Below are 25,116 nucleotides of genomic sequence, written 5' to 3'. Positions count from 1 at the left end.
GCTGAGTAATAGGCGGCTCTGGCATTACAGAGGGCCTTCCTATATGTTTTAAGACTATCTTGCCAGACTAAGCGAGATTCTTCTAGTTTGGTGGAACGCCAAATCCTTTCCAATTTTCGCGATGTTTGCTTTAATTTGCGGGTTTGGGAGTTATACCATGGAGCTAACCTCTTATGTTTTATTATCTTCTTTTTTAAGGGGGCGATGGAGTCGAGTGTTATTCGTAATGAGCCTGCAGCACTATCAATAAGATTATCAATTTGGGAGGAACTAAAGTTAACATAAGAGTCCTCTGTAGTATTGAGACATGGCAGTGAATTCAGTACTGATGGAATTGCTTCCTTAAATGTATCTACAACACTATCAGAGAGACATCTAGTGAGGACATTTTTGTCTAATGGTGTGTAATCCAGTAATAGGAATTCAAAAGTTATTAAGTAATGATCTGATAAAATAGGATTTTATGGAAAAATTATTAAATGTTCAATTTCGATCCCATAAGTTAGAACAAGGTCTAGGGTGTGGTTAAGACGGTGAGTGGGATTATTTACACTCTGAGAGAAGCCAGTTGAGTCTAATAATGAGATAAATGCAGTACTGAGACTGTCACTATCAACGTCCACATGAATATTAAAATCACCTACTATAATTACTTTATCTGTACTAAGGACTAAGTTTGATAAAAACTCAGAGAATTCAGATAAGAGTTCAGAGTACGGGCCAGGAGGACGGTACACTATAACACATAGAACTGGCTGTAAAGTTTTCCAGGTTGGCTGAGAGACTAAGAACAAGACTTTCTAATGAGTTATAATTGTCACATCTTGCCTGGAATTTGGGTGTTTTTTGGTCTTGTGTTGTGTTCTTTGGGGTCTCCTGGTTTTGCACGTCTGTTTAGTCCCTCGGTTCATGGGGGTTTTCTTGTATGGGTTGGGTGGTGGGTTTTGGAGGACTGCGTCATTGGTTTGTTGGGTTGTGTGCTTGGGTTTGTGTTTATGGTTGGTTTTGGATGGGTTAGTGTAGATGGCATTGAGTTTGTTTTCTGGGTTTTTGTTCTGTTTCCCTTGTGTGTTCATGTGCTCCTCCACACCTGTCCTGTGTTAGCCTCGTTAGCCCTGCCCTGCTCCCTGTGTGTCCTCAGCCAATCAGCTCCCTGTATGTTCACTCCCCTCTCGAGTTCTCCACCCATCTCCCCACCTGCACCTCATCTCCTTGTTAGTTCAGTTTCTTTAAGTTCTGGTTTTCTGTTCAGTCCTTGTTGGATCGTTTTGTGTTGTTTCTTCTGCCAGTTCTGTTCAGCTTTGTTTGCCTGTTCATGACCATCCACAATTAAAGAAGTTTTTCATCATATCTGCATTCCGGCCTCTGCGTTTGGGTCCACTCCTGCTTCCCCGAGTCTGACAATAATGAAGTTCAGGTCTAGAGTTGATAATTAGGCTGCGACTCCTCCTCCTCGGCCAGTGTCTGGAGGAATGTGAGTATTAATATGACTGGGAGGACTGGATTCATTTAGACTGACATGTTCTTCATGACACAGCCAGGTTTCAGTAAGACAATCAATCAATATGATGATCTGAGATTAAATCGTTTACTAATACTGCTTCAGATGACAGAGATCTAATGTTCAAGAGTCCACATTTAATTCTCTTATTTTGTTGTACTGTTGCAGTGTTGGTGTTTATTTTATTAGATTTCTATGAATGAATCCTCTTCTGTTTACTTTAGATTTAATAGATTTAAGTGGTCGGGGACAGACGTGGTCTCTATGTGGTTTTGGGGACAGACGTGGTCTCTATGTGGTTTTGGGGACAGACACAGTCTCTATGTGGTTTGGGGGGACAGACACAGTCTCTATGTGGTTTTGGGGACAGACACAGTCTCTATGTGGTTTGGGGGACAGACACAGTCTCTATGTGGTTTGGGGGGACAGACGCGGTCTCTATGTGGTTTTGGGAGACAGACACGGTCTCTATGTGGTTTTGGGGGACAGACACAGTCTCTATGTGGTTTTGGGAGACAGACACAGTCTCTATGTGGTTTTGGGAGACAGACACGGTCTCTATGTGGTTTTGGGGGACAGACATGGTCTCTATGTGGTTTTGGGGACAGACGCGGTCTCTATGTGGTTTTGGGGGACAGACGCGGTCTCTATGTGGTTTTGGGGGACAGACACAGTCTCTATGTGGTTTGGGGGGACAGACGCGGTCTCTATGTGGTTTTGGGATCAGACACAGTCTCTATGTGGTTTTGGGGGACAGACGCGGTCTCTATGTGGTTTTGGGGGACAGACGCGGTCTCTATGTGGTTTTGGGATCAGACACAGTCTCTATGTGGTTTTGGGGGACAGACGCGGTCTCTATGTGGTTTTGGGATCAGACACAGTCTCTATGTGGTTTTGGGGGACAGACGCGGTCTCTATGTGGTTTTGGGGGATAGACAGTCTCTATGTGGTTTTGGGGGATAGACAGTCTCTATGTGGTTTTGGGGGACAGACGCGGTCTCTATGTGGTTTTGGGGGATAGACAGTCTCTATGTGGTTTTGGGGGATAGACAGTCTCTATGTGGTTTTGGGGGACAGACGCGGTCTCTATGTGGTTTTGGGGGACAGACGCGGTCTCTATGTGGTTTTGGGGGATAGACAGTCTCTATGTGGTTTTGGGGACAGACACAGTCTCTATGTGGTTTTGGGGGACAGACACAGTCTCTATGTGGTTTTGGGGACAGACACAGTCTCTATGTGGTTTTGGGTGGGTAACTGCTCTAATGGAAGTGCAGAGAAGCGTGTAGGACTGCAGCTCTGCCTCCTGGTCTCAACTCTGGGTTGTCATGGTTTTGGTCTACTAATAAACTCAGCCATATTTCTAGATATGAGAGCAGCTCCATCCAGAGTGGGATGTATGCCGTCTCTCCTAATCAGACCAGGTCTTCACCAGAAAGTCTGCCAGTTATCTATGAAGCCCACATCGTTTGCTGGACCTCGACAGCCAGCGGTTGAATGATGACATGTGACTATAGATGACATCACACACACATGCACACAAACGGAGACTACAGTTAGCAGTGATGTGATTTTGGCTGCAGCTGATATTAAATATTCTTGCATATTTTGTCAAAATTAGAGAATTTAGCATAACTGAATTTTGAAATAAGCTAATATGGAGCAGAAAAATACTTTGTATAAATAATATGTGTTATCAGAATAATCCCATTTATTAACATCATATGCTAACATAGTTATGTCTATAGTGTAAAAAATTATTTGGTATGTAGTTACTCTGTAAGGGGACAATAACGCATATCTTATTTTATCGTATCCTATTGTATAGTATCGTATATTATTGTTTCGTATCGTATAGTATCGTACGTTATTGTATCATATCACGTATCACTGTTGCTCGTCACCAGTGTTTTCTCTGTAAAACTGAAACTCTTTATGTGAATCTTAACCAACATATTTCCATTTCCTGTTATGTGACCGCTCGGCCTGCTGTGATTGGTCATCTGTTGCAGGTGGTCCAGCCCACCAGTCCGGTCTCCGTCAGGGAGACTCGGTCCTGCAGCTGAACGGACTGCCTGTGGAAACCTGGAAGTGTGTCGACCTGGCCCACGCCATCAGGTAACCCCGCCCCAACACGAGCCTGACCCTTTGAGTTGACCCCACCCCCTAAATATGAGCTCACCTATTCACCTACGGTCACCTACACCTATTCAGTCTTTATCATTCAGTCTGAACCCGCCCCTCAGCCAGACCACGCCCCTTCAGTCTGACTCAACATTTTATTATGAGTTTACTTCCTGTTAGTTTGAGGAAAATGGTCGTCCGGCTCTGTTGGACCTTTCGTTGTCAGCAGCTTCTCTCTGATTGTTCAGACAAACTTTAACGACCAGAGAAGAAAACTTTTCTCATAGTTTCAGTTTAAAATCATCTTCAAGTGGAAACAGGCAACTTTTTTGCTTTAACTCGTCATGATGAAGTAAATGGTAGTGGCTGTAGACTAATGATGCCATCTGCGTTGAGACTGATTCCATATAAGCTTCACTTTCACTATGAAGTTCTCCGGGTACAATCTCGATCTATGCCACAAAGAAAGTGCATGAACCACTGAGGAAGAGGAAGAAGATAGTGCTTTTGTTTTCCACGGTAGCTATCAGTAGCTATATCTCATAATAATTTGTTAGGTGGCCAACGGCTTTCTATCGTCTCATTGCTATTTGATAAATGTGAAACATTGCACAAGAAAATGTTTCCACTTTAAAATAATCTGTTTAAGTTTTATTAAATTATTTGGTTGAAACATTTTGGGTTATATTTTCACTTTTTCATTTAATCATGTCTCTCTCAGGAGTTGTCCCTCTCAGATAGTCTTGGTGGTGTGGAGAGGTTTACCTGAGATCAGGTCTGGATGTGAACCTTTGCTCCGCCCACAGACACAGGTGAGCCTGACACCTGCTGATGATGTCACAACAGGTAGTGACACATGCACTGCAGTACTTTGAGGTACTTGTACTTCATTTGAGTATTTCTGCTACTTTATATTATACGGGAACTTTCTTTTACTTTGAGAACATTAACAATAATAATAATAATATTTATTTATAGAGCACTTTTCAAAACCAGAAAGTGTTTCACAAGGCAATAAAACAGGACAGATACTGAAACTTTCCTTATATGCCATCAAACTTCTTTTCTATGTGTCTGAACCATTATCATTATCTGCTGTCCCTGTAATCCTAAAGATTCTGGAACAATTTGGTGGGATTTCTGGGTTTAAGCTAAATCTCCAGAAGAGTGAGCTTCTACCCGTGAACTCGTCTGCTGAAGAGATCCAAACTCACTCCTTCCATTTAAACAAATGATCATGGGACTTTGTTACCTGGGCATTTTCATCACCAAGTCATTCTATAACATCTTTTGCAAAAATTTCCTTCCCCATTTGAAAGGTGTGAGATAGATCTGCGTAGGTGGTCTACCCTCCCCTTGTCTCTGGCGGCTCATGTCGCTTTGATTAAGATGGTTGTTTTACTTACGTTCTCATACTTCTTTCAGCATATCCCAGAGTTCATAAGAAAAAACTTTTTTCAGACTCAACAAAATGATATCATCATTTTTATGGAACAACAAACCAGCCTGTATTAGGAGAACAGTTCTCCAACAAGACTGGTTTAGCCTTGCCCAACTTTATTCAATACTACTGGGCATGCAATATTGAGAAATTGCTTTATTGGGTTAAAGATGAGGTGGCTGATAGATGCCCACTTTCGACATGGAGCTGCTTCTCACTGTGCTCTCTTTCATGTTCCAACATAGGTTTGCACTTGGTCTGATAGAGGCATCGTCTGTATCTTTGACCTTTTCAACAGTGAGGTTTTCCTGTCCTTGACTGAACTCTCACTGGCCACCGTTTTCTTTTTTCCCAGATCAGGCACTTTGTCCAGAGGCAGTTCCCTCCTCTGAATCTTGATCAAAGACATCTCATTTCAGTCATTTATAATTTAATATGCTCTTTAAATCCTGATATATCTGTGAACCATAAAAGAACACGCGAGGATGACTTGGGAATGGGATTGCAGGATGACAAATGGAAACACATTTTAAAACTGGTTCATTCTTCTTCCATCTGTTCAAGACATGGCGTTCTTCAGTGCAAGATCCTCATTACACAAATGCCAGATTGGCTAAAATATTCCCTTCCCAGCTACAGATGTGAACAAGCGCCTGCCAATCATATCCATATGTCATGGGCCTACCCAGGTTAAGAGACCTTTGGACAGAAATATTTGAAACCTATCAAAATGTTTTCCTGTAGATCCGAACCCCCTCACAGCTATATTTGGCTATTTTGTTTCTCCTCCCAGCCGTAGCAGAAGTCTTACACTGCATTAAACTTGACAGGATCAGGTTCTCTTTTAAAAAAAAAAAAAAAGTCTGTTCTGCCTGATGACACTGCCAGCAATAGTTAACCCCCCCCCCCCATCCTCTTCCCCCTTTTTTCCTTTTGTTTTTATCATTTTAAATTTAGCCTACTTAATGTTATGCTTATGGCTTTTTTCTTGAATATTTACTTGAATATTTTTGTACTAAGCTAGTGTCACTCTGACTCCGCCCCCTCTGTGTCTCCTAGACAACAGGCAGGAAGCTCCTGCCTCACCCCGCCCACAGTAAACATGGCAGCCGCAGACGGGGTCAAGGGTTGGGGCTCAGGTCCAGTCTGGGGGCACTGGGTTCTCTCTGGAGGGACCGGAAGGAGGAGGAAGACCAGGAGCTCACTGACTGCACCCCCCACACCACCACACTCAAGGGCACCCGAGTGACATCATCAAATGGAGACAATTACATCATCCTGTCACCTGTCGACCCCGGAGATCAGGTGAGTCTGAGGAGGTGGGGCCTGGAACCAGAACCTTTCCCCTGAACCAGAACCCTTAACCTGAGTTTTCTGTGTCAGGACACGTCTTGTCTACTGTATGTATGTGCTGTATTCCTGTTCTCACTAAGAACCCTTAGTAAGAACCTTATGTATGTGCTGCATTCCTGTTCTCATTAAGCTGTAGTTTTTCTTTTTCACACAATTTCTTGTTGCTCAGCAACATTCAGAGTGAAAACAGTCCGGTGTAAAACAATACAGATGCTGTGTTGTTTAAATGAGAAACATCCAGCAGTCCAGTTGGTGTAACAGATTATTGCATTTAAAGTCTGATAATAAAAACTCTGCAGCAGTTTATAAAACTCACAGACTGGATTTTACAACTCCGGATAGTTATCACGCTGCAGTGAGACCAGCAGTTGAACCTGTCTGTGTCCATGGACCTCAGAGCATAGTATGAATGGAATCACGTGTGCAAGTCCACAGCTGTTCATGGAACACAGAAAGCATTAATTAGCCTTAAGAACACGACTTGGAACTTTTCACCTGAACTAGAACGTAACTGATAACCTTTGACCCAATTTAGAACCCGTCTAAGAAACTAATCTAACCTGGAGTCAGATCAGATCAGGTCATGTCAGAACTGAAAACATAAATTTGAACCTATCACTGAACCTAAAATATGACCCAGAACCTTATATAATGCTTTTGAGTTACAACACAATCTAGAACCTTTAAACTGTACTAGAACCCTGAGTCCAACACCGTCATCTTTTCTGAGAACCCTCAGTAAGAACCCTGACTAAGAACTCTCGGTAAGAACCCTGACTAAGAGCCCTCACTAAAACTCTCAGTAAGAACCCTCACTGAGAACCCTGACTAAGAACCCTCAGTAAGAACCCTGACTAAGAACCCTGACTAAGAACCCTGACTAAGAACCCTGACTAAGAACCCTCAGTAAGAACCCTCACTAAGAGCCCTCACTAAGAGCCCCGACTAAGAACCCTCACTAAGAACCCTCAGTGAGAACCCTCAGTAAGAACCCTCAGTAAGAACCCTCACTGAGAACCCTCACTGAGAACCCTGACTAAGAACCCTCAGTAAGAACCCTCACTGAGAACCCTGACTAAGAACCCTCAGTAAGAACCCTCAGTAAGAGCCCTCACTAAGAGCCCCGACTAAGAACCCTCACTAAGAACCCTCAGTGAGAACCCTCAGTAAGAACCCTCAGTAAGAACCCTCAGTAAGAACCCTCACTGAGAACCCTCACTGAGAACCCTGACTAAGAACCCTGACTAAGAACCCTCACTGAGAACCCTGACTAAGAACCCTGACTAAGAACCCTCAGTAAGAACCCTCAGTGAGAACCCTCAGTAAGAACCCTCACTAAGAACCCTCACTGAGAACCCTGACTAAGAACCCTGACTAAGAACCCTCACTGAGAACCCTCAGTGAGAACCCTCAGTAAGAACCCTCAGTAAGAACCCTCAGTAAGAACCCTCACTAAGAACCCTCACTGAGAACCCTCACTGAGAACCCTGACTAAGAACCCTGACTAAGAACCCTCACTGAGAACCCTGACTAAGAACCCTCAGTGAGAACCCTCAGTAAGAACCCTCAGTAAGAACCCTCACTGAGAACCCTCACTGAGAACCCTGACTAAGAACCCTCAGTAAGAACCCTTAGTAAGAACCCTGAGGTTGCATAGAATGCTGAGAACAAACATTGTGAGTCATGATTTGACAGTAAAAACGTTCTCCTTGTCTTTTAGCTCCTTCAGCCGGTTTATCATGACAGGAACGGGACGATTGGTAAAGTGTCTATCCTGAATATTGATCATCTATTCTGAGTATTGATGAGTATATTGATTATAAACTGATAGAATGTGTATGTTGGTCCCCAGGTCGTCTGTACCAGACTCACCCCAGCAGGGGGCAGAACCTCCTCCATGACCCTCGTCCTGCATCGTCACAGCGACTGTTCACCAGCCACACCGCCACCATGTCCCCGCCCCCTTCCTCAACCTCCTCCTCCTCAGTCCCACCCAGTAACTATGGAAACTACCAGAACTGCACCATCGTCCAATCACATCTGCCCTGCTCCAGCTACGGAACCTACGTCACCCTGGCACCCAAGACCCTCATCTTCCCTGTCTTTGTCCAGGTCAGAGCCTAGAACCTCATGCAGTACCTTTACAACTAACCTAGAACCTCACCCAGAACCCTTACAACTAACCTAGAACCTCATCTGGAAACCTTACAACTAACCTAGAACCTAATCCAGAACCAATTAAAGACCCTAACCTGGAGCATCTTTGTCCTGGTCAGAGCCCAGAACATAATATTAGAACTGCAGATCCTAACTGAGCAAAGTGATTCAAAGTTTTGGAACCAAATCTTCTGTATCTTTGTCCTGGTGAGAATCTAGAACCTTTCAACCAGAACCAAGATCCAGAACATAATATAAGAATTGCACACCCCCACTGAGCCTACAACATAACACTAATCCATAGTTCTTGAACCACAGACCCATCTTTACCTAGTCAGAACCCAAACCAGTCCCTGAACCTTTTAGCTGACCTAAAACAAAATTTAGAACTTTTAACTTGACCCAGAACCCAGTACAGGATATTAGAACTTATGTAGCTTATTGAGCAATAACTTTGATCATAAATGTTAGAACCATATGTTCCTCATCTGCCCAGGACATGTGCCCCGTTGTTGTTGTTTACATATGTCTTTTTGTTGTTGAAGCCCCTGGATCTGTGCAGCCCAGAGAGAACTCTGCTGATGTCAGAGGAAATGTTTCTACACCAGGCTGACCTGCTGCCTGCAAAGGTAACAGTACTGCAAATAAACTGTAAATGTACTTCATAAATACCACAATACTGTAAATATACAGTAGATACACTGCATAAATATACTGCTAATATACTCTAAATATACAGCAGATATACAGCAGATATACAGTAAATTCTGCAGATATCCAGCTGCTAACAGCTGCTGACATCAGGAGTGAAAAACGTCTGTCTGATTATTGCTGATTGAAACAGAATATTATATTTTTACTCCGGAATCATTGATCAGAAAAACGATGATCTCTGAGAGCAGAACCAGGATCAGCTTTCACACTAATGGATGATACTGCACACACACACAGACACACACACACACACATGCACACACGCATGCACACACACACACATGCACACACATGCACACACACACTCACACTCACACACACACACACACACATGCACACACATGCACACACACACACACTCGGCTGTTTCTGGGAATCTGCTACGTTCGGGTTTCTTGTTTCAGTAAAAGTAAAGTTGAGGGTCCTCTTACATTAAGACCTGAACATAAATGTTACCAGAGGTCAAAGTTCAAAGTGACATCACTACATGTCTAGAACAGTCAATCAGATGTTTATCAGGTGTTATTTTTTTCCCACCTGCATTCAGTGAAGACCCGTCCTACTCTGCCTTTTGATTGGCTCTGACCCTCTCACGTCTCATGCCTAAACCTGACCAGCCTAACCCACGAAGGCGACCAGTACTAGCCAATCAGGGGCAGAGTAGGAATGCAGATGGGAAAAAAATAATGTGTTAATCAACAAGATCTGAATGTTTTTTACACAGTAAAAACAAAGTAAAAATAATTTTAGTCACTCACCTGCAGACTGTGTGTTTGCATGTCTTTCTATCTTTGAGCAAACCAATTTTAAGTTTAAATGGTTTGTTGAGCGTTGTGAGGACATTTCTGTGTTGTGAGGACATTTCTGTGTTGTGAGGACATTTCTGGGTTGTGAGGACTTTTGGCCGAACCTCACAACTTCAAAGGGCAAATTAGTCTTAGTCTCTCAGCCAACCTGGAAAACTTTACAGCCAGTTCTATGTGTTATAGTGAACCGTCCTCCTGGTCCGTACTCTGAACTCTTATCTGAATTCTCAGAGTTTTTATCAAACTTAGTCCTTAGTACAGATAAAGTAATTATAGTAGGTGATTTAATATTCATGTGGACGTTGATAGTGACAGTCTCAGTACTGCATTTATCTCATTATTAGACTCAACTGGCTTCTCTCAGTGTGTAAATAATCCCACTCACCGTCTTAACCACACCCTCCACCTTGTTCTGGCTTATGGCATCGAAATTGAACATTTAATATTTTTTCCATAAAATCCTATTTTATCAGATCATTACTTAATAACTCTTGAATTCCTATTACTGGATTACACACCATTAGACAAAAATGTCCTCACTAGATGTCTATTTATTTAGTTCCTCCCAAACTGATAATCTTGTTGATAGTGCTGCAGGCTCATTACGAATAACACTCGACTCCATCGCCCCCTTAAAAAGGAAGATAATAAAACATAAGAGGTTAGCTCCATGGTTTAACTCCGAAACCCGCAAACTGAAGCAAACCACGAACATATGAAAGGATTTGGCGTTCCAGCAAACTAGAAGAATCTGGCTTAGTCTGGCAAGATAGTGTTAAAACATATAGGAAGGCCCTCTGTAATGCCAGAGCCGCCTATTACTCAGCATTAATAGAAGAGAATAAAAACAGCCCTAGGTTCCTTTTCAGCACTTTGGCTGACAAAGAGTCATAACTCTACTGATCCATGTATTCCTATAGCTCTCAGTAGTAACGACTTTATGAGCTTCTTTAATGATAAAATTCTAACTATTAGAGACAAAATTAACCATCTCCTGCCCTCAACAGGCACCGTTCTCTCCCCAAACACAGGAACCTTGGTAACAGCTGTAAATCCTGACATATATTTGGACTGTTTTTCTCCAGTAGACTTGTCTGAACTAACTTCAATGATTTGTTCAGCTAAACCATCAACCTGTCTCTTAGACCCCATCCCAACTAGGCTGCTTAAGGAAGCCTTACCCTTAGTGAGCACTTCTTTACTAGATATGATCAATCTGTCTTTAGTAACAGGCTATGTACCACAGTCCTTTAAAGTAGCTGTAATTAAACCTCTTCTTAAGAAGCCTACTCTTGATTCAGGTGTTTTAGCCAATTATAGACCTATATCTAACCTTCCATTTCTCTCTAAGATCCTTGAGAAAGCAGTCTCTAATCAGTTATGTGACTTTCTACATAACAATAGTTTATTTGAGGATTTTCAGTCAGGATTTAGAGGCATCATAGCACAGAGACAGCACTGGTGAAAGTCACTAATGACCTCCTAACTGCATCAGACAAAGGACTTGTCTCTATACTTGTCCTGTTAGATCTTAGTGCTGCATTCGACACAATTGACCATCAAATCCTTTTGCAGAGACTGGAACATTTAATTGGCATTAAAGGAACTGCATTAAGCTGGTTTAAGTCCTATTTATCAGACTGATTTCAGTTTGTACATGTTAATGATGAATCCTCCATGAAGGCAAAAGTTAGACACGGAGTTCCACAAGGTTCTGTACTTGGACCAATACTATTCACCTTATATATGCTTCCTTTAGGTAATATTATTAGGAAACACTCCATAAATTTTCATTGTTATGCAGATGATACCCAATTATATTTATCAGTGAAGCCAGATGAAACCAATCAGTTAAACAAACTCCAAACATGCCTTAACGACATAAAGACCTGGATGACCTGCAATGTTCTGCTACTAAACTCAGAATAAACTGAAGTTATTGTGCTTGGCCCTAAACACCTTAGAAACACATTATCTAATGATAAAGCTACTCTGGATGGCATTACCCTGGCCTCCAGCACCACCGTAAGGAATCTGGGAGTTATCTTTGATCAGGATATGTCCTTTAACTCCCACATAAATCAAATCTCAAGGACTGCCTTTTTTCACTTACGTAATATCACAAAAATCAGGCACATCCTGTCCCTAAAAGATGCAGAAAAACTAGTTCACGCATTTGTTACTTCTAGGCTGGATTATTGCAATTCCTTATTATCAGGCTGCTCTAACAAGTCTCTAAAGACTCTCCAGCTGGTCCAGAATGCAGCTGCACGTGTTCTGACTAATTATTATTACTAGTCAAATTTCTATTATTATTATTGTTGTTGTTGTTGTTATTATGCTTCTGTCTCTCCCTCCGTCTTTCTCTTTCAACCCAACCGGTCAAAGCAGATGGCCGCCCCCCTAGAGTCCGGTTCTGCTTGAGGTTTCTTCCCGTTAAAGGAGAGTTTTTCCTGCTGCTGCTCATGGAGGAATGTTGGGTCTCTGTAAATTAAAGAGTTTGGTCTCGACCTGCTCTATGTGTAAAGAGCCCTGAGATGACCTCTGTTGTTATTTGGCGCTTTATGAATAGAACTGAGTTGAATCAAATTTAACGTTTCAGACTTCAGGTTCAGTTTAAGTTCAGTTTTGGCTTCAGGTTAGGTTTAGACATTTAGTTGTGATGAATAAAGTTAATGTGTGTGTGTGTGTGTGTGTGTGTGTGTGTGTGTGTGTGTGTGTGTGTGTGTGTGTGTCCGTGCGTGTGTTTGTGTTTGTGTGTGTGTGTGTGTGTTTGTGTTTGTGTGTGTGTTTGTGTGTGTGTGTGTGTTTGTGTTTGTGTCAGGTGACGGTGTTGATCTACACCGACCTGCTGCTGTTGACCAGAGAGGAAGAAGCTGGACGATGTAACGTCCTACAGAGTCCCCTGTACCTGAACTCACTGCAGCTCAGAGAGGGTCAGTACATGATGATGATGATGATGATGATGATGATGATACTGATACTGATGATGATGACAATGATGATGATGATGATGATGATACTGATACTGATGATGATGACGATGATGATGATGATGATGATGACGATGACGATGACGATGACACTGATACTGATACTGATGATGATGATGATAATACTGATACTGATGATGATGACAATGATAATGATGATGAAGATGATGATGATGAAGATGATGATAATGATGATGATGATGATAATAATGATGATGATGATGATGATAATGATGATGATGATGATGAAGATGATGATAATGATGATGATAATAATGATGATGATGATGAAGAAGATGATAATGATGATGATAATGATGATGATGATAATGATGATGATGATAATGATGAAGATGATGATGTTGATGATGATGATAATGATGAAGATGATGATAATGATGATGATGATGATAATGATGATAATGATGATGATAATGATGATGATGATAATAATGATGAAGATGATGATAATGATGATGATGATGATAATGATGTTATTAATAACAGTATGTTATTTGTGTTGTTCAGTGTCGTCAGAGCCTCTCCACATCTACCTGCTGCAGAGCTCTCACAGCTGCTGCCGTTGTCTCTTCAGTCTGGAGGCTTTCAGCATCGAGCAGAAGGTCAGAGTCAGTCTCTGTCTCCATGACAACATCCAACAACAGCTGGTCGCCACAGAGTCCGGACACAACCAGCAGGTAAACAGCTGGTCACCTGTCTGTGCTGCATCTGTCTGTGCTAACTGACACATTTCCAATCAACGACATGACTGTTTATATGTTTACATCTACTCTCCTCCTCCTCCTCCTCAGCTCTCAGACCTCCACTCAGACTTTGGCCTCCTCTCTCTCAGCCAGTCGGACCTCCTCTATCGGCCCTCCTCTCCTTACTCCTCCCTTTGTGACACTCTCAGACCTCCCTCCCCCTCTCTTTACCCCCCCAGCTCTCCCTTCTCCTCTACTCCTCCTCCTCCCCCCTTCTCCTCCCTCCCTCCAACCGCCTCCTGTTCTCCTCCTGCCAAGACCTTCACCTCCTCCTTCTCCTCCCAGAGGAGTCCTGTCTGGAAGGAGAGAGGGGGGAGGGAGGAGGAGGAGGAGGAGCGGCAGCAGGGGGAGGGGGAGAGCGCTTCTGAAACATCCGAGAGTGTGGGAGGTTTTGGGGGGCGGGGCTTCCTGTTCAGCCCCGCCCACTTCATCATGAAAGAGGAGGAGGAGAGTGATGAAGAGGAGGGAGGGGGTGATGAGTTCAGCTCCTCCTACAGGCCTGCAGGTCAGTCTATTGTTTGAGAGTTATTAGTAACTCTGATGAAGGGTCAGAGATGATAAATGTCACAGTAACTGAAGCTCCTGTCTCTGTGTCAGTTCTGCGTCGGTCTCTCTCAGAGGGTTCACTGCTGCAGGAACCTCGCTCACCACGCTTCCTGTCTGACAGCACCATCCACCGCCTCACCCATCTCACGACCTTTGACCCTGACACGGGCCTCAACTCCCACCCCCCCTCCCCCCACACACTGAGGAAACAGCTGACCAGAGAGGGCGGGTCTCTGCACCACATGCTGCTGCTACTCAATGGCTCCAAGGTAGAGTTTGGTACTGTAATAATTACACATAATGTAATAACTACACATAATGTAATAATTACACATAATGTAATAACTAAGCATTTTGTAATAATTACACATAATGTAATTACACGTAATGTAATAACTACACATAATGTAATAACTACACATAATGTAATAATTACACATAATGTAATAACTACACATAATGTAATAACTACACATAATGTAATAATTACACATAATGTAATAACTAAGCATTTTGTAATAATTACACATAATGTAATTACACGTAATGTAATAACTACACGTAATGTAATAATTACACATAATGTAATAACTGCACATAATGTAATAACTACACGTAATGTAATAATTACACATAATGTAATAACTAAGCATTTTGTAATAATTACACATAATGTAATAACTACACAATGTAATAACTAAGCATTTTGTAATAATTACACATAATGTAAACTAAACATAATGTAATAATTACACATAATGTAATAACTAAGCATTTTGTAATAATTACACATAATGTAATAACTACACAATGTAATAATTACACATAATGTAATAACTAAGCATTTTGTAATAATTACACATAATGTAATAATTGCACATAATGTAATAACTAAGCATTTTGTAATAATTACACATAATGTAAACTACACATAGTAATAACTACACGTAATGTAATAATTACACATAATGTAATAACTACACAATGTAATAACTAAGCATTTTGTAATAATTACACGTAATGTAATAATTACACGTAATGTAATAACTACACGTAATGTAATAATTACACGTAATGTAATAATTACACATAATGTAATAATTACACATAATGTAATAACTAAGCATTTTGTAATAATTACACATAATGTAAACTACACATAATGTAATAACTACACGTAATGTAATAATTACACATAATGTAATAACTAAGCATTTTGTAATAATTACACATAATGTAAACTACACATAATGTAATAACTACACATAATGTAATAATTACACATAATGTAATAACTAAGCATTTTGTAATAATTACACATAATGTAAACTACACATAATGTAATAACTACACGTAATGTAATAATTACACATAATGTAATAACTAAGCATTTTGTAATAATTACACATAATGTAATAACTACACGTAATGTAATAACTAAGCATTTTGTAATAATTACACGTAATGTAATAATTACACGTAATGTAATAATTACACATAATGTAATAACTAAGCATTTTGTAATAATTACACATAATGTAAACTACACATAATGTAATAACTACACGTAATGTAATAACTAAGCATTTTGTAATAATTACACATAATGTAATAACTACACATAATGTAATAACTACACGTAATGTAATAATTACACGTAATGTAATAACTACACGTAATGTAATAACTACACGTAATGTAATAATTACACATAATGTAATAATTACACATATGTAATAACTACACATAATGTAATAACTACACGTAATGTAATAATTACACATAATGTAATAACTAAGCATTTTGTAATAATTACACATAATGTAATAACTACACATAATGTAATTACACATAATGTAATAACACATAATGTAATAACTACACGTAATGTAATAATTACACGTAATGTAATAATTACACATAATGTAATAATTACACATAATGTAATAACTACACATAATGTAATAACTGAGCATTATGTAATAACTACACATACTTCACATTCACTTGTTTGTCTGATGGTAAAGTGTCTCCATTTTCCCCGATCTGATGAAATACTGATCTGATGCTTTATTGTAACACCTTTACTCTGACAGGTAGCTAAGCTAGTCAGCTAGCTAACGGTAGGAACAGTGCCGAACTTTGCAGTCGATTTGACACAGTGGCCAAACTGTGTAATTACAACCTTCAGGTCCAACAGGAGACCAGAAAGTATTTTTCCTGCACACAATCATGGGAGAAGGAGCGGCTATAAAATGGTGGTTCAATTGTTTTGACACAAACTGCGAACTGACTCGTTTCACTGTCAAAATTTGAGCCATTTGGTCCGATAACATGTGGAAAGTCTAGAGGAGGTGCACGATTTAATTATTTTATCCATATTTTAGTTAGTGGAGGGCAAAGCTTGAAGTTAGCCGCCTCAGCATGTGGTTGGGAGGCGGGGTTAATGAAACACTAGCTTGCTCTATTGGCTGCACAGATGCGGCAGCTATGTGAAAGATCCATAATTTAATACCCGGAAATCAAACTTTTTTGACCTCATGAGCCACTGAGCAACTGTCATAGGAATGAACAGAGCCTCTGATGCTGTATCCATTTCTCTATATACGTCCATGGTGACCACGTCATCTCAGAGAGGGACAAAGAAAGGAAGAGCGCTCACTCTATCTTGTTTTACTGCAGACCTGTACTTCAGTTTTTAATTTGGTAACAGTGAAAATAACACAAACATAGTGTAAAAAGTAACGTATTACTCTTTACAGACAGTAATATTTAAAGTAACTTATTACTTTCAAATGAAAGAAACTGGTAATGTGTAACATATTACATTTTGCCCAACACTGGTTCTTTCAGAAACAAGATGATGATGAGAAAGCTCTTCTGAAGACTGAACAGGTTTTAATTAACAGTCTGTTGTTGTTTTGTCTGTTCAGGATTCAGAGTTCAGAAACCTTCAACTGAGGAAGAAGACCAAGAGTCTGTATGTACCATCTCTCTCTCTCTGAGTTTACCTGGGGGGCGATTTAAATATCAATAGATTCTTATACTGATGGAGCTCCGCCCACTTTGTCTTCTTCAGGGCTTCAGACGTACGCAGCCGCCTGGCGTTTCTACAGCGACGGAAGAACAGCAACTGTCTCCATGGTAACAGTTTGGAGAAAGCTCTGAGAAATAACAGGTACACACACACACACACACACACACATAAATGTTCATATTTGCAGCCTTGAAGGTTATAAACTAACAACATCTGTCACATCAGTTTGTTTTCTAGCTTTTTTTTACAATATTTGAACATTTGTCAGATTATAAAAACACAGTCAGGTTTCATCATTGTTAACAATGTTCAGGTCAGTGAACTTTATGGATAAACTGGTTTATCTGCTGTGATTTTCTGGGTTCAGATGGAAGCTTTTATTCACCCGTTGCCATGGTGAATCGTGGTATCGCACATCCATTGATGACTTTGTTAAAGCTGCTCTCTGAACAGACTCCAGCTGTGTCTGAGGCAGGGACGTCACTGATTAATGTAACTGATTAAAATATATGAGCTGATAATGCAGAATGTTGAGGGTCGGTCAGAAAACGTTCTGTAGATCTGCTCTTACTGTTTAATAAGATGTGTTGACCTGCCTGCCGTCCAAGGAAGAAGCAGTCGTTAGTGGCTCTAAAGCTCATGCTAACGCTAAACTAGCATCTTCATCAGGAACAGCCGTTCGGTTAACTGAGAGCGACGCGCTGATATGATGTCAGCAAACTTTCTAACTTTACCAAAACTCATTTCTCAGTTTTCTGAACGTGTTCTTGGAATTTCATCTTTCAGGTGTTTTTGTGGATCCTCTTGTCACTGAATGTTTAGAATAGTTTTGGGATATTTTTAAGAAGCGGATGTGATTGGTTCCTTTCAGGTGGCTCATGTGCATGAATCCAGTATAAATGTGTTTATAGCGTTCAGTTGGAGCTGCAGTGTTTTGGTCGAGCAGCTCTGCTTCATGTAGATCATTTTATATCTGTGAGGTCAGTAACCTGAAACATATCGACTGTTGAAGGCTGCAGAACTTCTGATCATTTGTTAATTAATTGTCAGATATTGATCTGATGTCACTGATCTCCTCGAATGAAGCTGGAAGTTTCATCATAACGCTGCTGACGATCGATTAAAGTCAAGTCAGACAGTGGTAGAAAGCTCAGGAAGAGCAACAGATGTTGTCTGTCCAGCACTGAACAGCAGAACAACATTATAATAGACTTATTAATTATATGAAGAATGTGACGAATGAAACAAACCGATGAAGGTTTGAGAGATGCGACAGTTATCAGAACAGCTGCAATAATCAATAATCTGATCGGCAGGACGTCGTCTGTAGTCTGATGTGCGCTTGTTTCATGTTTCAGGCCGTCTGCGGTGGAGGTGCAGAGGTGGGCGGGGAGTCTGGAGGCTCTGCTGACCAATCAGTGTAAGACGCTACCTGCTGTTTTTTTCTCTGTCCAACCAATCAGCAGCGAGGGGAGGAGTGATTGGCTGACTAGTCTACCTGCTTTCTTCTCATTGGTCAGATGGTCTTGCAGTTTTCCGCCACTTCCTGAGGTCAGAGTTCAGCGAGGAGAACCTGGACTTCTGGTTGGCTGTGGAAAGATTCAGGAGGACACGCCCCCTCAGCAAGATGGCCGCCAGAGCTGCAAAAATATACGATGAGTTCATCTCCACCACGGCGGCGAGACAGGTGCCTTTCTTTCTGTCTCTCTGTCCTCTGATTGGTCTGAAGGTTGGTCATGTGACATTTGTCTGTCTACAGGTCAACGTGGACTCGTCTGTCAGAGAGTCGACCAATCACAGCCTGCATCTCTGCGTTAGCCCCGCCTCCTTCCAGCTGGCCCAGCAGCAGGTTTTTGGCCTGATGGAGACGGACAGCTACCCACGATTCCTCAAGTCCCGCCTCTACGCTCAGCTGGCCAATCAGGGCACACCTACAGTCCCAGGCTCAGCCAATCAGAGCGGAGCAGTGTCTGCCGAGCCGGCCAACCAGAACGCGGCTGGGTCTGTGGCTTTAAGCCAACCGTGAATGAGGAGGAGGAGGAGGAGGAGGAGCCAATCAGAGGCTCCAACCAATGAAAAGACTACGGAGGTGCATTATGGGAAATGTAGGATGCAGTGTGTTTCTGTTTGATTTATAATCATCTGATAAACGTTTCAGAAAATATTATTATTATTATTATTATTATTATATCTTCAAATGTCCAAAACACATAAAGTCATTAAATCCTCACTTTTTAGAAACAGAATCCTTTTTGGCACATTTGCTTTAAGATCCCCTGCAAACATGTTTTAAGATGTTCGGTTCTGTATTCTGAGTTATTAGCAGCTCAGCGTCCTGCAGACTGTCAGTAACTGGATGAACCAGCAGGAGGCGCTGCAGCTCCATGACGACATGTTTCTGCTGCAGCCTGTTTGAGTTTGTTATAATCAGCTGATTCATGTTTTACAGAGTCATCAAGTCCTCACATTTAAAGACACAATCAGGTGATTTTTGGCACATTTGCTTAAAGATGTCAGATAATAATTATCTATAAATATGCAGATATGTTTCACTTATAAAACAGATTAATACAGAAACTAATACAGAAATAAGTGAATTATTGTTTATTTTTATTCATAATAAACAAGCTGACGACCAGATGATGGAACAAGAAACGACTTTTGTTTTAATTAACTTTTTAAATTAGTTAATTTTTAACTGCAGTCAGTGAAGAATTTTCTTCTTATTATTATTATTATAGAGCAGGAGACTAGACTGTGATTAAGTGTCCTGACTGATAATATATATAATAATAATAAATGATGTCATTGTTGGACCTGCTTCTTCTTCTTCTGTGTTATTTGCAGCAGTTTGTTTTCCTCCATCTTTCATGTCAAATATCTTTAAAACATTTAAAAAGTAACAACAAGTTGATACGTGTTATATAATACTGATTATTATTGATTAGAATATTAAATGAGCTCTATGAAGAAGACATGAAGATTCTGTTAACGTTTACTTACAACAACGTGTTTGATCAAACTAACGAGAACAACTCATTAAACATCTGGAGAATAAAGTTTATATTAAAACTAGTCGACAGTGAAAAGGATTGAAGGTGTTTTATTACAGACACACACGAGACAAACGTTTCATACAGGAGACACTCAGTCCACCAGGAGGAGAAGGAGGAGGAGGAGGAGGAGGAGGAGGAGGAGGAGAAGAAGAAGAAGGAGGAGAAGAAGAAGGAGGAGAAGGAGGAGGAGAAGAAGGAGGAGGAGAAGAAGGAGGAGGAGAAGGAGGAGGAGAAGAAGGAGGAGGAGAAGGAGGAGAAGAAGGAGGAGGAGAAGAAGAAGGAGGAGAAGGAGGAGAAGGTGTGTTCAGCCGGCCAGGATGTGCTTGACAAACTCGGTGTAGTTGATGAGTCCGTTGGCGTCCTCCTGTCCCACCATCAGCCGGTCCACCTCGTTCTCTGTCATCTTCTCTCCCAGCGTGGCGAGGACGTGGCGGAGCTCCGCCCCCATCACCGTGCCGTTCCCCTCCTTGTCGAAGACCCTCAGCCCCTCCACGAAGTCCTCGAAGGTGCCCTGCTCCTTGGAGCGCGCCACGTGCTGCAGCATGGGCAGGAAGGTGTCGAAGTCCAGCAGCTTGGAGTGCATCTCCTCCGCCTTCGGCCTCCCCAGCAGCTTCAGCACCTCGCCGTTGGTGGGGTTGTGTCCGAGCGCTCGCAGCACGTCTCCGCACTGAGCGAAGGTGATCTTCATCTCGCCGGCGGGCGTCTCGTCGAACAGCGTGAAAGCGTCACGGAACTCCTCGATCTGGTCGGCGGAGAACTCCACCACGATGCTCTTCAGGTCCACCTCCGGCGGTTTGGGCTCAGGCTCGGCCGGTTTGGGGGGAGGGGGAGGTTCCTCCTTCTTCGCCTCCTCCTTCTTCACCTCCTCCTTCTTCACCTCCACCTTCTTCACCTCCGGCTTCTTTGCCTCCACTTTCTTGGGAGCCATGCCGCTGCAGAGCGTGAGGTCAGACGGAGGGAGGCGAGGACGACGGCGCTTTATAACAGCCAGAGGCGGAGCGACAGAGAAAGCAGCCGACCAAAGATGGAAGAAACCCGGAATAGAAACACTCGAGCAGAAGAAGAAGAAGATAAGAAGAACCTGCTGGAGCGAAGCTGTCAGCCGGTCGCTGCGTTACATCAGCTGACAAACCAAGAAACCTCCAAACAACAGAAACACAACAGCAGCTTAAAAAGAAACGTTGTAGATCTGTGATCTTCTGCTGATTGATGATTATGATTATTAACAGGACGAGTCTCCGATTCTCACATTGATCACTTTTCTGTTCCCAGAGTGACTCACAATAGTATAGTGTATAGTATAGTATAGTTACTATAGTGTATAGTATAGTATAGTTACTATAGTGTATAGTATAGTATAGTTACTATAGTTTATAGAAACACTGTAGAGTTCTGGGCTCATTCTGACTCGTATTGAGTAACAGTGATTGAAATGATGAAGGCTGACATGTTGACCTTAATAATGATAATTATATATCCTGGTTGTGATAAACAGTGTAAAACCTAAACAATAAACTTTCTCTGCTCTCTGAAAGCTTCATTAAGAATTAATCAGCTGTTTATAAATGACTGATGAAAAATACATTTGATATTTTATCATCTGCTGAAGCTGAGAAATGTTCTCGACACATAAATATTATGAATTTAGTTATAACGTCAGTAGATTCTTGATGAGCAGATTTAAACACCTTTTTACTGATCAATATGCATCTGGACATGATTCTCATCAATTAAATCATCTATCAGTGTTGAGTCCAGGATTATATCAGATCTTCATAGTAATATTTCATGTGTTTACTGTTGTAGAGATGCTGCTCATTTATTCCTCTTCCTCCGTCTGCCTGTCTTCGCTCCTAGCTGCCTCCCTGCTAACCGGCTAACATTAGCTAACCGGCTAATGTTAGCTAGCCAGCTAGCCAGGAGGAATAAAACAACCCAACTGTCCTGTTAAATTGCAAAAAGCAAGAAACCCCAGCACCTCTTAACCTGCACAGCAGCTGGTCAACACCTTCATTTACAATGAGCAACATATATTAATTATATTAATACAAGCTGCCACTTTTTACCAAAAATGAACAGAAGTACATCATCAATAACCAAAACTAAAGAGACCAGCCAGGAAGCCTTTCAAATAAGAAAATACCAAAAAACAAACTAAAAGATCCCCAAAAGAAAAACTAACTAACAGAAACATCAGAGCTCCTCCTAATAATGAACACAATATTAATAACTTAACATTTACAACCATGAGGACTTCCTGTATGTTTTAACACTATCTTGCCAGACTAAGTGAGATTCTTCTAGTTTGCTGGAACACCAAATCCTTTCAAAGGTTCGTGGTTTGCTTTAATTTGCAGGTTTGTGAGTTAAACCATGGAGCTAACCTCTCATGTTTTATTATCTTCTTTTTTTAAGGGTTGATGGAGTCGAGTGTTATTCGTAATGAGCCTGCAGCACTATCAACAAGATGATCAGTTAGATTATCAGACTAAGAACAAGACTTTCTAATGAGTTATAGTGAAGTTCAGGTCTAGAGTTGATAATTAGGCTGCGACTCCTCCTCCTCGGCCAGTGTCTGGAGGAATGTGAGTATTAATATGACTGGGAGGACTGGATTCATTTAGACTGACATGTTCTTCATGACACAGCCAGGTTTCAGTAAGACAATCAATCAATATGATGATCTGAGATTAGATCGTTTACTAAAACGGCTTCAGATGACAGAGATCTAATGTTCAAGAGTCCACATTTACTTCTCGAGAAGAGGTTTAATTCTGCATGAGAGGCGTTGAGGGGACGGACGCTGTTCTGAACAGGAACTGCACTAGTTAACGCAAAGTCAAAAAGCTCTAATTTTGCTAAATTACAGCAACTTTTCTGCATGAAACATCCAAACCAGCAGCTGCTTGTGGTTTGGACCAATCGTGGCGTTTGGTGTGGCGGCAACTGACGTCATTCAGGTGGAAGATGGACGAGTCTCATCTGCCAACAAACACGATGCCATAGACAGCAAAACAATTCCCAGATGTTCCCAGATGTTCCCAAATGTTCCCAAATGTTCCCAAATGTTCCCAAATGAGGTTTGATTCAGTGAGTCAGGAGACATAATCTGCCTCAAACATAAACATCCAACTAGATTTATTTTAATAACATTATTGATGATTTTATTTGCTGCTGATGTTGAGCTGACAGTTTATTTAATAAAGGTTATAAATGGAACTCAAGTACAGTATTTTCTGTTTTATAGAACGTTGAGTCCTCATGGTTCTCATGTTCAGCTGAAATATAGTTTTTTCTGTGATCTGCAGGAAGTCGTTACATATAAAAAATCACTTTATTTACTGCAAAAAGAGACATAAAACATCACAAACTGTATCACTTAAAAATCAAACATTTTTGGACCCAATAAAACACAAAAATTGAAATCCTGAAGAGAGTTACTTCTTCTTCTTCTTCTTCTTCTTCTTCTTCTTCTTCTTCTTCTCTCTTTGGGTTATATGTGTTTATCTCCTGAGGTGACGTCAGATATGGAAACTATGTGTGTGTGTCGTTAACATTCCCTGCTGTGATAAGGACACTGATTACCCATGATGCTCTGAGTGTCCTTCAGCCTTTAAATAACGCAACATGACCCCACCCCCCACCCCCCCACCGGCACAGGACCAAAGCCAGATTAGATTGAACTGGCCCTTTACAATCCTGCCAGTATGTATATGAATTTATAAATATACATTCATATACACATAGTGTGTCTGTGTGTGTATATATATATATATATATATATATATATATATAAAGTGTCTGAGTGATCATTACTATTAACTAACAATCAGTATTAAATATTATTAGGTTCCCTTCTTTTCATACATACATCTTCTTAACTTGGTCATTTTTTACAAACACGATACAGTCTGTAAAGACGTCTGTCAGACACTTAATCCTCTAGAATGAAATTAAGACCTTGTGATCTAAAGTTTAGATATTACTCTGTTTACACATGTTAAATTAAATTTGAAGAACAGACTGACACTCCATAATAATTATGCATATAAGACACTAATTTCTAAATGTTATGACTATTATGGCATGATGACAGTATCATATTACAGTACAGTCGGCCTACGAGGCAACTCCGATTTATGGTGTTTATTCTTTTAATGGTCTAAATAAAAGCACACACAAAGGTGGGGGGTAATACTGCTGTATTACCTGTAACTGCTGTATTACCTGTAACTGTAGATGAACTGCTAAGTGAATACCTCAGGCAGCAGAAACCCGATGATGCAGAGGAGGAGGAGGAACCATCATGGAGGGACAAGCTCCTACACGGCATGTACCACTGACAGATAGAAGAAGTGGCTGATATCAAGAAATCCTACCAGTGGCTGGAAAAGGCTGGACTGAAGGACAGCACAGAAGCACTGATCATGACAGCACAAGAACAGGCACTCAGTACAAGATCAATAGAGGCGGGGATCTACCACACCAGACAGGACCCCAGGTGCAGGCTGTGCAAAGATGCTCCTGAGACAGTTCAGCACATAATAGCAGGGTGTAAGATGAAGGCAGGAACAGCGTACATGGAACGCCATAACCAAGTGGCTGGCATAGTGTACAGGAACATCTG

At 41.2% G+C, this 25,116-nt stretch overlaps 2 protein-coding genes across 2 annotated transcripts in view; one reads left to right on the top strand and one right to left on the bottom strand.

Moving 5' to 3' along the window:
• Positions 1 to 20,249, top strand: part of LOC121903572 (regulator of G-protein signaling 3-like) — a 26,182-nt gene extending 5,933 nt beyond the window's left edge. The window contains exons 3-17 of the mRNA XM_042420730.1: positions 3,511 to 3,616; positions 4,344 to 4,434; positions 6,123 to 6,368; positions 8,137 to 8,176; positions 8,269 to 8,528; positions 9,119 to 9,202; positions 12,918 to 13,029; positions 13,615 to 13,784; positions 13,899 to 14,355; positions 14,448 to 14,665; positions 17,330 to 17,376; positions 17,476 to 17,574; positions 18,792 to 18,853; positions 18,954 to 19,120; positions 19,193 to 20,249. Coding sequence (XP_042276664.1) covers positions 3,511 to 3,616; positions 4,344 to 4,434; positions 6,123 to 6,368; positions 8,137 to 8,176; positions 8,269 to 8,528; positions 9,119 to 9,202; positions 12,918 to 13,029; positions 13,615 to 13,784; positions 13,899 to 14,355; positions 14,448 to 14,665; positions 17,330 to 17,376; positions 17,476 to 17,574; positions 18,792 to 18,853; positions 18,954 to 19,120; positions 19,193 to 19,459 — 2,426 coding nt within the window. The 3' untranslated portion in view covers positions 19,460 to 20,249. The remainder of the gene's footprint in view (positions 1 to 3,510; positions 3,617 to 4,343; positions 4,435 to 6,122; positions 6,369 to 8,136; positions 8,177 to 8,268; positions 8,529 to 9,118; positions 9,203 to 12,917; positions 13,030 to 13,614; positions 13,785 to 13,898; positions 14,356 to 14,447; positions 14,666 to 17,329; positions 17,377 to 17,475; positions 17,575 to 18,791; positions 18,854 to 18,953; positions 19,121 to 19,192) is intronic.
• A 474-nt stretch (positions 20,250 to 20,723) lies between these two features.
• Positions 20,724 to 22,403, bottom strand: LOC121903581 (myosin light chain 1, cardiac muscle-like). Its single transcript, XM_042420739.1, has 2 exons — positions 22,288 to 22,403; positions 20,724 to 21,629 (listed from the first exon to the last, which is right to left on the bottom strand). The coding sequence occupies exon 2, from the start codon at positions 21,415 to 21,417 to the stop codon at positions 20,794 to 20,796; it is 624 nt and encodes a 207-aa protein (XP_042276673.1). The 5' UTR covers positions 21,418 to 21,629; positions 22,288 to 22,403; the 3' UTR covers positions 20,724 to 20,793.
• Positions 22,404 to 25,116: the final 2,713 nt, after the last annotated feature.

Source organism: Thunnus maccoyii, chromosome 9 (assembly GCF_910596095.1).
Source record: "Thunnus maccoyii chromosome 9, fThuMac1.1, whole genome shotgun sequence".
NCBI classification, from domain to species: domain Eukaryota; kingdom Metazoa; phylum Chordata; class Actinopteri; order Scombriformes; family Scombridae; genus Thunnus; species Thunnus maccoyii.
This window is presented reverse-complemented; position numbering and strand designations above follow the sequence as displayed.

Coding starts and splice junctions, on each gene's coding strand:
- LOC121903581 (XM_042420739.1), bottom strand. CDS start 21,417: ATGGCTCCCAAGAAAGTGGAGGCAAAGAAGCCGGAGGTGAAGAAGGTG.